The 12,954-nt window shown below is 47.9% G+C and overlaps 1 protein-coding gene across 1 annotated transcript in view; it reads left to right on the plus strand.

Moving 5' to 3' along the window:
- Nucleotides 1–325: 325 nt before the first annotated feature.
- ADRA1B (adrenoceptor alpha 1B) overlaps nt 326–12,954 on the plus strand; it is a 58,857-nt gene continuing 46,228 nt past the window's right edge. Inside the window, exon 1 of the mRNA XM_061188390.1 lies at nt 326–1,602. Within this exon, the coding sequence (XP_061044373.1) occupies nt 654–1,602 (949 nt within the window). The 5' untranslated portion in view covers nt 326–653. The remainder of the gene's footprint in view (nt 1,603–12,954) is intronic.

A 12,954-nucleotide genomic window follows, 5' to 3' on the forward strand; every position in this document is an offset into this window, starting at 1 on the left:
GGGACAGGGGGATCCCCACGCTCAGGTCGCTCTATCCCCACCCCCGCCCCCGCTCCCCCCGCCTTTTCCCCTCCCCCTACTGGCCTGCCCTGGGGGAGACGGGGGCGCGGCCCGCCTCCGGGCTGAGCAGGGTGGCGGCGTCGGGGCTGCGGGCGCCTTCGCTGGACCCGCATTGCCCCCTAGTGCCGCGCGGAGTCAGGGCGCCGGGCTCCCCCGCCTGATGTCACCGCCGTGCAGTCAGCCCAGAGGCGGCTCATTGAAAGCAGACCCTCCTCGGCGCTAGCTGGGCGGAGGCGCCGCTGTCCGCAAACCCGCTGCGGGCCGGGCAGAGCCGGGCGCCCCCTGCCCCGCCGCCCGCTCCTCCCCGCCGCTCCCCGCGAGCCCGGCCCGGCGCGCCTGACGTGGACCATTAAACTTGGAGCTGCCGCCTCGTCCCCTCTCTCCTCCTCCTCCCTCTGACAGGCGAGCGAGCGGCTCGGTGCAGGCAGGAGACGTGCTGCCGGGCTGGGCTGCCCGGGGGAGATGACTTCTCGCCAGGAGGGCGCCTCTGGGAAGAAGACCACGGGGGAAGCAAAGTTTCAGGGCAGCTGAGGAGCCTTCGCCAGCCCTTCCCAGCCCTGTCACCCCTCTGGCTATGGAGGGCGGACTCTAAAATGAATCCCGATCTGGACACCGGCCACAACACATCAGCACCTGCCCACTGGGGAGAGTTGAAAAATGCCAACTTCACTGGCCCCAACCAGACCTCGAGCAACTCCACACTGCCCCAGCTGGACATCACCAGGGCCATCTCCGTGGGCCTGGTGCTGGGCGCCTTCATCCTCTTTGCCATCGTGGGCAACATCCTAGTCATCTTGTCTGTGGCCTGCAACCGTCACCTGAGGACGCCCACCAACTACTTCATCGTCAACCTGGCCATTGCCGACCTGCTGCTAAGCTTCACCGTGCTGCCCTTCTCCGCGGCCCTGGAGGTGCTCGGCTATTGGGTGCTGGGCCGTATCTTCTGTGACATCTGGGCCGCCGTGGATGTCCTGTGCTGCACAGCCTCCATTTTGAGCCTGTGCGCCATCTCCATCGACCGCTACATCGGGGTGCGCTACTCTCTGCAGTACCCGTCGCTGGTCACCAGGAGGAAGGCCATCTTGGCGCTCCTCAGTGTCTGGGTCTTGTCCACGGTCATCTCCATTGGGCCTCTTCTTGGGTGGAAGGAACCGGCGCCCAATGATGACAAGGAATGTGGGGTCACTGAAGAACCCTTCTATGCCCTCTTCTCCTCCCTGGGCTCCTTCTACATCCCTCTGGCGGTCATTCTGGTCATGTACTGCCGGGTCTACATCGTTGCCAAGAGGACCACCAAGAACCTGGAGGCTGGAGTCATGAAGGAGATGTCCAACTCCAAGGAGCTGACCTTGAGGATCCACTCCAAGAACTTTCACGAGGACACCCTCAGCAGTACCAAGGCCAAGGGCCACAACCCCAGGAGTTCCATAGCTGTCAAACTTTTTAAGTTCTCCCGGGAAAAGAAAGCAGCCAAGACCTTGGGCATTGTAGTCGGTATGTTCATCTTGTGTTGGCTACCCTTCTTCATCGCTCTACCACTTGGTAAGTTGGGGACTGGCGGAGGGGAACGGGGCATTTTCAGATCTTGGGTTTACTGATGAGCTTACTATAAAGTTTTTTGTGGGTTTTAGTTTTTTATGCAGTCTGTGTGTGTTTGGAGGTTGGGGAATATTGTTTGGTCTGCAAATGCTTTGCAGATGGGGTAGGTGGCTAAGAACCAACTCAGGTGTTAGTGGAACGCGCTAAGGTACGAGTCACTTGAAATAGAACCTCGGGAGGCAAATCTGCTATGTGCAATGACTCATTCAACAGCCTTGGTTTAATAATTAAAAAGGACACTGGACTTGAACATCACACCAGCGTTATTTCAGTAGTAATCATGTGCCCACTAAGGCGGCGTCACTAATGCAGCATACAAAATAGTTTGTAGTTACCGCAGACACGGCATTGGGGAAGCAAGGAGGCAGCTCGTACACAGAAAGGCAGTTTTCATTCAGCATTTCCAGGGCTCCTGCAGAGATCCACGCTCCTCAAGAGCTTTGCAGAGGCTGCCTTCTCCCCCTCCTCCTTTCACCACTTGCTATCACCTCCACGCACTCCCTATATTACGAGTTAATAAGAGCATTTTACAGCCTCACAGCCCCAACCAGCCTTTATCTAAAGCTTGAGATTTGAAAGAGAAGGAAGATGGCCAGAGGGTCACACATTCTCAGTTTTCACCCCAAAATATCCCTAACTCTGGTGATTTATGGAATGTCCAGAATTAAATTATAGTTGCCCCCCACCTTCAGCTACCAGACACCAAGTCCTGCTAGTATGAAACTGAGCCCTTTCTCTCCTATGAAAATGTGCCTATCTTATTTTGTTTGGGAGTCCTACTAAGTGAGTTGTTCAAAAGGCTACCTGACTTCCTCTAAGGATGAAGCCAAGGTCTGGGTAGGAGGTAAACCTAGAGGAGGGTACTGTGACATGCTGTCCACATGGCTCAGGAAACACTTGTCCCTTCTCTGAGGCAGTGATCTGCTTTGATTTCTTTTTCTATCCCTGGGGGACACTCCAGAAAATGAATGGAGGGAGGTAATTATGACAGAGTCATGTGCTGTGATATCAGAAGAGACAACGGCTGCTACTTGCCATGGACCACTAACGCCTACAGTCACACCAGGGGCTCAGTTGGAACCGAACATAAACAAATCCCCAAAGTAACAAAAATCCTAAAGACACACTGCTTCCAAGAGAAAGAGCCAAATGGAAAGAGGGTAAACTGATGTCGGGAGTTTCCATTTAAAAATGATAAAGAAAAACTGTTTAACCTACTCTCCATATTGTCATTTCTAAGGCTAGCTTTCGAGCTAATGCCTTTCAGAAATATTTTCAGCATGTTAAGTGGAGAGGGTTTGAAGCTCTACCCCAAGTAGTGATCACATCCCGCTGCCCAGCTTTCTTTTCTTTCCCAAGGTCTCAGGGTCCTTTTGCAGGCTTGCCCAGTTAAAGTGGAAGACAGTTCACACTACACTGGACCATACAAATATCGTGGTTGCACATGGAGTGATTTGGCCAATAATTAGCCATGTGACCTTGGGCAAATGATGACTTCTCTGTGAGCCTCAGTTTCTTCATCTGCAAAATAGGGCTAATTACTATTTGCTCCATGGGGTTTGCACTAGTGCATGGAAAGGACTTAATACAGTGTCTGGTGCACAGCAAATACTCAATGAAAGTTAGCTCTTAGTACTACAAACCAAACCCCAATAACCCTGCAGCTAAAACTGTGTTTTCTTCTCCATTCAGTTGCCAATACCTGTTATTAAAGGCTCAGAAGGGAACTAGATCTTTTTCCTTTCTTCCTTCTTCCCCCGATCCTCAGCCGGCAGAGGCTGTGACCAGACCATCCTCAGGAAAGACAAAGCCCCAGCAGGATGCAGGAGTGGATCAAAGGTGCAGGCTTTCACTTTAGGTGGCAGGGGAAACAAGTGAAGAGGCTGCCAGCATGTTGAAATGGAAAGAGTACTGCTCTGAGGGTCAGGAGCAATAGAGTTATGTATGTGAGCTTTGCCATAAATTAGCTCTGTGAACTTAGGTGTGTTGCTTTACCAGCTGGGCTTCAGGTCTCACTTCCAGGGAACAAGAGGGTTGGACTAGATCAAGGGCTCTCAAACTTCAATAAGGATCAGAATCATTTGTGGAACTAGATAAAAATTCAGCTTCTAAGACCTAACGCATAGAGAATCCGAGTCAGTAAATCAGAGAAATCCCAGGAATCACGTTTAACAAGCCCACCGGGTGATTCTGAAGAGGTGATCCTCAGACCAGGCTTTGAGAAGCACCGGCCAGGGGATTTCTCAGCTCCTTTCAGGCTCCAGCCTCCTGGTCACCAAGGTTTTTAAACGCTGCGAAGGTTAGCACTTCACCACCCACGCGGTGGTGCAGGACGATGTGGCTTCCCTCTGGGTCCTGCTCTTCACACACACCCTCAGTTTCTTCTCACTTATACTATTTCCATTTCCCCCCTCTTTCTGTCCATGCCTTTCTGAGACCTTATCTTCCTAACATCTCAGGTCCTTGGCTTCCATGCCACAGAAAGTGAGATGTTCTTGCCACCCTGATGCTATCAGATCTTGTTTCTCTTCTCCTTGGCTTGAAGACTTCCTGACCATCTGTTATCTCCCGGAGCTCTCCCAGTGTGCTGTCCCTGAGCTGAGTCCATCCACATGCTTCTCCCCTGGAAACCCAACCCTTGGCGGGTAAGGAGTGTGGACCCCAGGCCTTGAATTTGGGATGGACTTCGAAAGTTACTCAAGAGTTTCAAACAGAGAAGGTGTTTAATTAACATGTTCTTAGTAATTTATCAATAGAAAGAGCATCTGAGCAAAATGGAGATGTGAGCTTCTACTTCGTCTGAGTTCAAATAACACCCAAATAAAAGTAGCATGATGTAGAACAATAACTCCTTTGGAATCTGATGCAGGTTCCAAATTCTAAATTTTCCATGAAAGCCTTTTCACTCAGAAGGGGAGAAAGCAGATCTGGGGGAAGACATTGGTTGGCAAACAGAGAAGCCCAGGTAGGAGTAAACTTCCAGTTGGCGATAGACTTCCAGGTGCCTGGATGGCACGAGATTTCTATCGCTGTGTTTGTCTTCTCCGTGGAAGAGAAGGGTTGGGATTCCTCCTGGGAAGGAAGGAAAATAGCCTTGCCCCCTACAGGGTCCTGGTCAGGGGCCCCATTTGTTTTCCTTCCTCTCTTGTTTTTATTTTTGGGAGCGAGGTTGGGCTGCCTGCAGAGACAGGCCTGCCATCTCCTGTGGAGCCCTCCCCACCTGTAACACCCTCCCTATCTCCTCCCCACCCTTTTTCCCTGTGGCCTCAGACCAAGTTGGGCCAGGGACCAGCTCTCACTTACTCAGGAGCAGGGATGGATCCACCAAACAAGGACCTCTTTATTCAGCCCCTGGAATCAGGCCATGGAGGGACAGGAAATAATTGGAATATAATATAGTAGCATTTCTACTTGATGGGCGATGTGCAAGGTGTCCAAGGAATCTTCAGCTGCCTGGCATTACAGTGAAGGCCAACTCCCACCCGCCTGGTCAGGGTTCAAGAAGTGGCTGGGCTATTGAGGGATGTGCGTTGCACTGGGGTGCAGGGGGGTGTGTGGTAGATGGGGGTGCAGATGGGTAGCAGGAAGCGCTGGGCAGCCAACTGGTAGCCGGGCTTGGTGTGTTATTTCGAAAACACTGGAACCTTGCCTCGCTCCAAATCCTTCTTCCGTCTTTTAAAATGCTGAAAGGCACCAGGAAGCCATTATTGAACTAACTGCTTTCCCCTCCACATAAATGAAGGTCAGTTTCAAAGAAACAGTTGTAATCTCTGTAGTACTGGAACCAAATCGGAATCCCTCTCTCCATTGATTTGTTTCTCCAGTCCTCTCATTCAGATTAGGGCTGATGAATTTCCAGCTCCCACAAGAGCATAAGGGAGGGTGGGGGTCTCAGAGATGACTCAGGACAGAGCCACCCCCGCAGACACACACGCTAATCCTCCAGTTCTGAGGTTTCAAAACACAGGGATTTGAGTTGCTCACAGGGAAATCAATTGGTTTGAGTGAGGGAAAATTTTACACACAGGGAATCCTTCCTAGAAGAGGGAAATCTTACTGCAGGAAAATACATTCAGTCATTTATAAAATCATTAATGAAGACTTCCTAAAGCACCTACTATGTGCTAGGCATTGTACTAATCGCTGGGTTGTTGAACCAAAGCAAACATGGCCCCTGCCTGCAGGAGGCTCACAGCCTAGTGAGATCCTATTATCATGGAGCACATACTATGTACCAGACATTCTGCTAGGCCCTCTGCAGACATTCTCTCACTAATCCTCACAGCTACCCTGACAGGGGAAAGTAATTGCTCCCTCTCGACAGTTAAATATACTGAAGCTCAGAGAGGTTAGACTTCTTGCCCGAGGTCACACAGCAAGTAAATGGTAGAGACAAGAATTGAATCCGTGTCTGTCAGAAGAGGCACTTACCTGGTCCAGTGCACAAAGATGTCTGACCTTTTTGCTTTCTGGTCCCAACCTGCTCTCATAGCAAATGTTCTCCAGGAACCCCAGAGCCACCTTGTCAAAAGCTGATTATTCTACTTCTGTTACAAAACCCTGTCTTTCTTCCATTCCCCACTCACCCCTGAAAAAAGTTCACTCATAAACTATCAGGGAAGGTCATCCACATTCTAGCTCAGGGCTCGGCTTTCTCTATATCTCCTGCACTGTGTATGATATGGGTCTCTCAACATTGGGCATTTAGTCACCCCAACCAGGAAGAAAAAGTGGGATCTTGCCCTTCATATAGGGACTTGTTTCCACATCTTTAATCATTCATTCATTCATTCACTAAATAAGTATGTATTTATTGGAAGCCTACTAGGTCCAGGCGTCGTGCTGGAGATTGTGGAGCAAAGCAGCTGTGTTTCACGTTCTCATAGAATTTAGTTCTAGTGAGGAACACAGGTAATTTGAAAAATATACACATGCAAATAAACATAAATGCGAATCGTGAAAAAAGATTTGAAGAAAAGGGGTATGCTGCTATTAGAAGTATACAACAGGGATCGGTATATCACAGGGGTCCCTGAGTGGCATTTAGGCAGAACCCTGAACAGTTTGGAGGAGTTAATTCAGTGAAAGAGGCATGTAGAAGAAGAGAGGTCCAGGCAGAAGGAATGGCACACCTGAAAGTCCTGAGGGAGGAGCTCGTAGGGAACTACCAGAGCCTGGAGAACAGAGGGGAGGCAGGTGCAAGTCGACGCTGGAGGTGCAGGCACAGGTTGGGCCATGCAGGGGCTTTTGTGCCACATTAAGGATTTTAGATTTTATGATAAATTGCCGTGGCCAGTACCGAAGGGTTTGAAGCCGACAAGAGATACAATCTGATTATGTGTTTAAAAGATGACTCAGGCAGCTATATGGAGCACAGAGCAGAGATGGGGCAGTTAGGAGGATGTAATCCCAGTGAGCGCTGGTGGTAATTTAGACCACGCTGGTAGCAGTGGAGGTGGAGAGAAGTAGACAGATTCAAGGACTTGGGGATGGGTTGGTTATGATACAGGAGAATAAGAGATGTATCTGGAATAGTCCTGAGGTTACTGGGTGAAACACAACCAAGAGGATTCCTCCCAGGATCTCCTCAGACCCCATTCATCAGGGCTCACAAGATACCATGCTAGGAATGATACGCCAGACACTCTTATGAGGTGAGTGGACAAAATGTCCCAACCCAAAAACCAGGAGCCATGACCATCAGCAAACCCAGATGCTCATTAGAAACATCTGGCAGGGGACTGCTTTCAAAAGCACAGATTCTTGAGCTCCACCACAGACCTTTGTATCAGAATCTTTCATGATTGGGCCATGAATCTCAATTTTTAACCAGTTCTCACAGGCAATTATGCCACCAGCATAGCAGTAGTCCTCCCCATGCCTGGGAACCTGGAATGAACACCCCTTGGAGAACCAGAGTTTGGTTAAACTTCCCCCAGTGCAGCCAGAAACATCCCCAGTCCTGCCCAGTCCGTCGGGCCAGTCCATACAGAGGAAGGCAGAAGATTGTTAGGAGGGAAGGTGAACTCTTCAAACTAGAGCCTCCCTGGAGAAGGGAAGGAGAATGAGCACTGTGGAAGCAGGTCTTCAGTGTAGCAGGTAACACTGCTCAACACTAAATGTTCTGTATAGCTTGTAATTCTCACAGCCCCTCTGCAGAGCAAGGATCATCGCCCTGTGTCTAGAGTTCAGAGAGGTTCGGTAAATTGCCCAAGGTCACACAGCTAGTAAATGATAGAATCTATTAGACTCCATATTTGGCACTCAATAAACATACGTTATATTATTCTTGTTGTTACTACAGTGCTTCCAGACATTTGTCTGAGGTCTGGTGCCCGTGGGTGATAAAATTTTTACTGGCTCATGACAAAATGAAAGAAGAGTTAGGAAAGTTCTGTGTTTTTCCAAATGTACTCAGTATAAATGACTGTTCTTTTATTCTAAAGACTATGTCCTGTCTATTTTGGGAAACTGAAATAACATTTCTTTAATGGAATGATGGTAATAAGTGATGGTGATAGTCATTGTGTGTGTGTGTGTGTGTGCAGTATTCTACTTGGCAAAGTAAAAAGTTGGTAACCCTATGTCTGTCCCCACCAAAAATTTTTTTTGAAATTTTACTGTGAGTCTCCTAAAGTCTTAGAATCATGGGAGACACCATGATAGTTAGGCACGATAAATATTTGTGGGCGAAAGCAGGAAGAAAGGGGGAGGGTGATTTATCCTCTCAGTGATGGATAAACAAATTAGCCTCAGCTTTGCCATAAGAGTCAAAGGCGTAGGGCGGGGGGCAGGGGGGCAGTGAGGGGGAAGGATGATGTGTGTGGAGTCATGCTTGTCAGGTATGATAGGATGGGGGCCATTTGTGGAAGCACCCAGTCCTTCTGGGGTGAAACAGACCACAGAAATGCCAGTGGGCGTGTGTGTAGCTGCAGTGCCATCACAGATGGGCCTATTAAGATCTCTAATGCAGGAGATGCCTTTACCTGAGTACGTGTGGCTCATAAAAATAACTGATGGCCACCAGGCCACAATGGGAAATTGCTTTCTCCCACATCTGCAGGATGTTTCCGCAGTCACTGTGCTCCCTAACCACATCTGATAATAATAATACTAATAGCTCCATTTATTAGGTCTTGCCGTGTGCCTGGCTTACACCATGCTAAGGGTGCTTTCTATGCATGCTCTCATTCACTCCTTCCCAGAGGCTTACCAAATGGACACTATTGTTGTCTCCATTTTACAGATGAGGAAACTGAAGTTCAGAGAGATTGGGTGATTTGCCTCAGGCCACCCAGCTGATCAGTGACAGAACCTGGATTCACATCTAGGCAATCAGATAAAGCTAAAGGGTTCATTACTGGGGGTATACTAGGTGTGGGGTTCTGAGCCCTGATTTATGGAAGCCCAAAGAGGCCCTAGGGAAAGCAGAGTCTATTCTGAGAAGATGGAAAGGAAGGGCAAATGGCTGCCTGTTATTCAGCAACCAAAAGGCACCATATCCTGGTGAGAACATAAAGAATATAAAAATAATTGGGTCTTTCCCCTAGCAAGCTAAGTCAAAATTTCTCTTTCTTTTATTCCGGGTGCTTTAGATTTTTTTCAGCTTCACAACATATTACGGGTAGTGCCATATACCTTTAAGGCTTTTATCAAATTTGGGCTTTGGGGTTAAACACATAAAATTTACAACAGTTTTTCACAGCCTAATTTCTGGCTGCATACATTTCAGAACTTGATTCACCTCTTCACCACATACGTGTGATCTCAGCACCACAGGACTCTCTCCTACCTTGGATCAGCCTCTGGTCCTACCTCTTGATGTCACAAAGGCTGGCATCGTGGACAAGAGAGTATTTCTAGAAGCTGTTTTTCCACTTTGCAGTAACCCTGACTAGTGATAACCTAGCTATACAGAAAGAAAATGCACATATATGTATATAAGAATATACATATATGCACACCATATATGTATATTCAAGAGAACCCACATGAAATGTATCTTTAACTCTTAGCTAGTTGCCAAAAATGCCCACAGCCCCTATACTAACACCCACATGAAGGGAAATATGACAGAGGGAAGTTGGAGTGGAATTAGATAGTGGTCCTAACCAGTTGCAAGTAATAGATCTTACTCATGAAAACTTTGCAAAATAGTACTACCCAGAGGAGACATGCTGGGATCCCTCCCAGGGCTTTGGAGGGTCCCATGAAGAGAGGAGCCCTGAGGTTAAGGAAGTGCCCATGGTCCACCCCTAACACTGCAGGGGTGGCTCTCTCTAGCAGCCTCGTGACTGATGGACTTATGTGTGAACTTCTTGTAAGCAGTGACCGCGTCTTTCCTCTTTGCCTAACACGGGTGCTAGGAGCGCACCTTAACTCAAATTGTTTGCTGTTTCCCCAAATACACCTTACATTTTCCTTACCCTGTGTGTTTTTTCATACTGTTCCCTCTGGCAGGAATGCTCTTCCCGTACCCTCTGAACATCCAAATCCTGTCCACCTGTAGACCCCCAGTTTTGTGGACACCTCTCTTAGGAAGTCTTTCCTGGTCCCCACCCCTTTCCCTGGTGGTGATGGCTGCCTGTACACCTTGTGTATGGTGCTTGTCACATTTGTTCATGGGAATCAGGACTGATTGGCACATCTTTAGCAGCGTTACTGGGCTGCAAACCTCTGGAGGAAATGGTCCAGGCTTCACTCATCTTCCTGTCCTCCATGCCCAGAGACATGTACCTACTAGACTCCCAATAAAAATAACAATTGCAGCTATGATTCACACAGTATGTGCCAGACTTCATCTACCATTTGAACCTCCCAATAGCCCATCAGATAGGTATTAATGTTCTGCTCACTTTATAAATGAGTAAATAGGCCTAGAGGTTAGGTGACTTGTCCCATTCCTTGAAAATACCACAAGCACGTTGAAAGTGTCTTGACTGCTCTTGTGAAACCAAAAGGCCAATATGGGTCTGGTTATGGGGCCAATGAAGGATTAGATAGATGAAGACCGGAGTGGACCCAAGTTATGAGCTTGAAAATTGGACAGTATCTTCATTCTTCATAAAAGGTTGCCATTCCACCGCCTCTGGGGGAGACCTGTCTATTGCCAGTCAGTCCCCATTTTCCCTCACCTTCTCAGCCCTTGTTACCTGCCTCTCACCTCTGGGAGGGATATGGTCAGAGTTGGTCCCCACAGACGTAGGAGAGGAGGACACAATTCTGGTGACTTTATAGCAGGGCCTGATTAAGACCTTCAGAAAGGCCCAAGGTATCGAGACGTGAATGCTGCCCCCACCTCCAAACGTAATTCTAAATTCTTGCTCTCTCTCTCTCTCTCTCTCTCTCACATACACACACACACACACACACACACACACACGACATAAACACACACACGGCCCTAAAATGAATGGAAGGAAGGCCAATATTCTAATTTATCCCATGAAGTCTACTTTGATTTCTTTAATATCAAAGTGTTTCCCCAAAAAAGTGAAGGTGCCCAGCTTTGCTAATGCACCAAAGATACACTGGGTCTGTTTGTAGGTGATATAGCATTGCTCTATAATGGGGTGACCAGACATCCCACTTTGCCTGAGCCAGTCTCCACTTATGTCTGTTACCAAGGGCACTATGATGATTATTGTAACCCTCTCATATTCTCAAAATGTCTCAATTTGAATGGTAAAAGTACCTCGATATTTTAACTCCCAGAGTAAGAGTGTTTACAATGGAACATCCAGTGGTGCCTTGGTTTCACTGAGAAGCCTGAGGTGGGGGAGGAGAGAGTCTGGCACCCATGGCCTCAGCAGTACAGAGAAAGATTAATAATGAGAGAATGAAGTGAACATTAATTGAAGGAGGAAAGACACAACTTCATGTATGTGTTTTTTGTGGGAAAAAGGAATTAATGTAAAGGTTGGTTGGAAATTTTTAAGTCTTCATTCAATTAATTTACCCTACTTGCACAAGTGAGTCACTGAGCTGGGATCTGAATCCATGGCTGGCTGACCCTAAATACTTAAATGAGTGAGTCAATGAAGGAGTGGATCCATTTCAGCACAAGGCAGATGGTATGATCTGAATGATCAGTGTCTCCAGAATGAAGAGGAGACGGAAAGAAAGGTGAACCAAAATAATACTGGGGGGAGGAGAAGAAAAGCGAGCTATGTCTTAGGGACTTGTCAGGCTGGAATGATGGCAGGGGAGGGGCATCTTCACCCATTCATCACCCCCCTCCTGACATGACAGAGCGTAGGTCAGCCCAGTGTACCGTCCTCACTGGCAGGCTTGTGTTCTTAGATTGTGTCAACACCCAGGGGCAGCACACGTGAGTCCCCTTTGAGCACTCAAGTGCCCCTCTCTGGTGTGAGCACACAAAGTCCTCTGTAAAAGTTGCACCAATGAACAGTTCATGCCGAAATGTTCAGAAATAGAATGTCCTAGCACATGCAAGTGGACCATTCCTTTCAGAGCCCCATTTAACTTTTTCCAGGGGTATCTGCCCGCAGTGTCTTGCTCCCCTGAAGCTGGGATGCATTTGGGGCTTGGCTTCGCACGCTTTTTAAAATTCTTTAAGATAGAGTTTCCTGCCAAGCTAGCATGCATCGCTTCGAGGCTGAGCTCAGCACCCTGGCCATGGCCCAGAAGGAGGTTAAAATAGGACCAAGGGCAAGCCGGGCTCACTGTCATTCACAGGCATGGGCCCCAGGGCTCACGCCACCAGTACAGGGCCGGGCAGAGATCCAGAGAGGCAGCTGGTGGGGGAGGAGGGGGTGCTACCAACTGGAACAAACAAAAAAAATTACATCTCTGATTTATATATTCAGGCCATCAATCACCCCCTGGCATCAAGGGAAAGTGGTACCTGCTTCCAGGTATACCCTCATAGTGTCATTTGTGACTCCTTGTCCCCAGCTCCGCAGACTTTATCTTAAGCAAGAGTTCTTGGGCTTTTTTGTTGCACGGGCCCCTTTGGCAATCTGGTGAAGCCCCTTCTTACAATAGATACATAAAATAAGATACACAGGATATCAAAGAAAATCAGTTATGTTGAAATAGCTATTATAATGTTGAAAAAACAAATTTATTATAGAGTAAAACAATGTTCTTCATTATTAACATATTAAACAAGATCTAGCAGCAAGTCAAATAAATAACTACTATAATTTGAAGTAGTGGCAAGTGGAAATATTTCAAGATGTCTGCAACAAATGTAATATAATATCGTAAATCTGATTTCTGTGGGCGACAAATCCTGCTAATTCTACTGTGGTTTGTTGCCTGCATTCCTGT

The sequence above is a fragment of the Eubalaena glacialis genome, chromosome 4 (genome assembly GCF_028564815.1).
Source record: "Eubalaena glacialis isolate mEubGla1 chromosome 4, mEubGla1.1.hap2.+ XY, whole genome shotgun sequence".
NCBI classification, from domain to species: Eukaryota; Metazoa; Chordata; class Mammalia; order Artiodactyla; family Balaenidae; genus Eubalaena; species Eubalaena glacialis.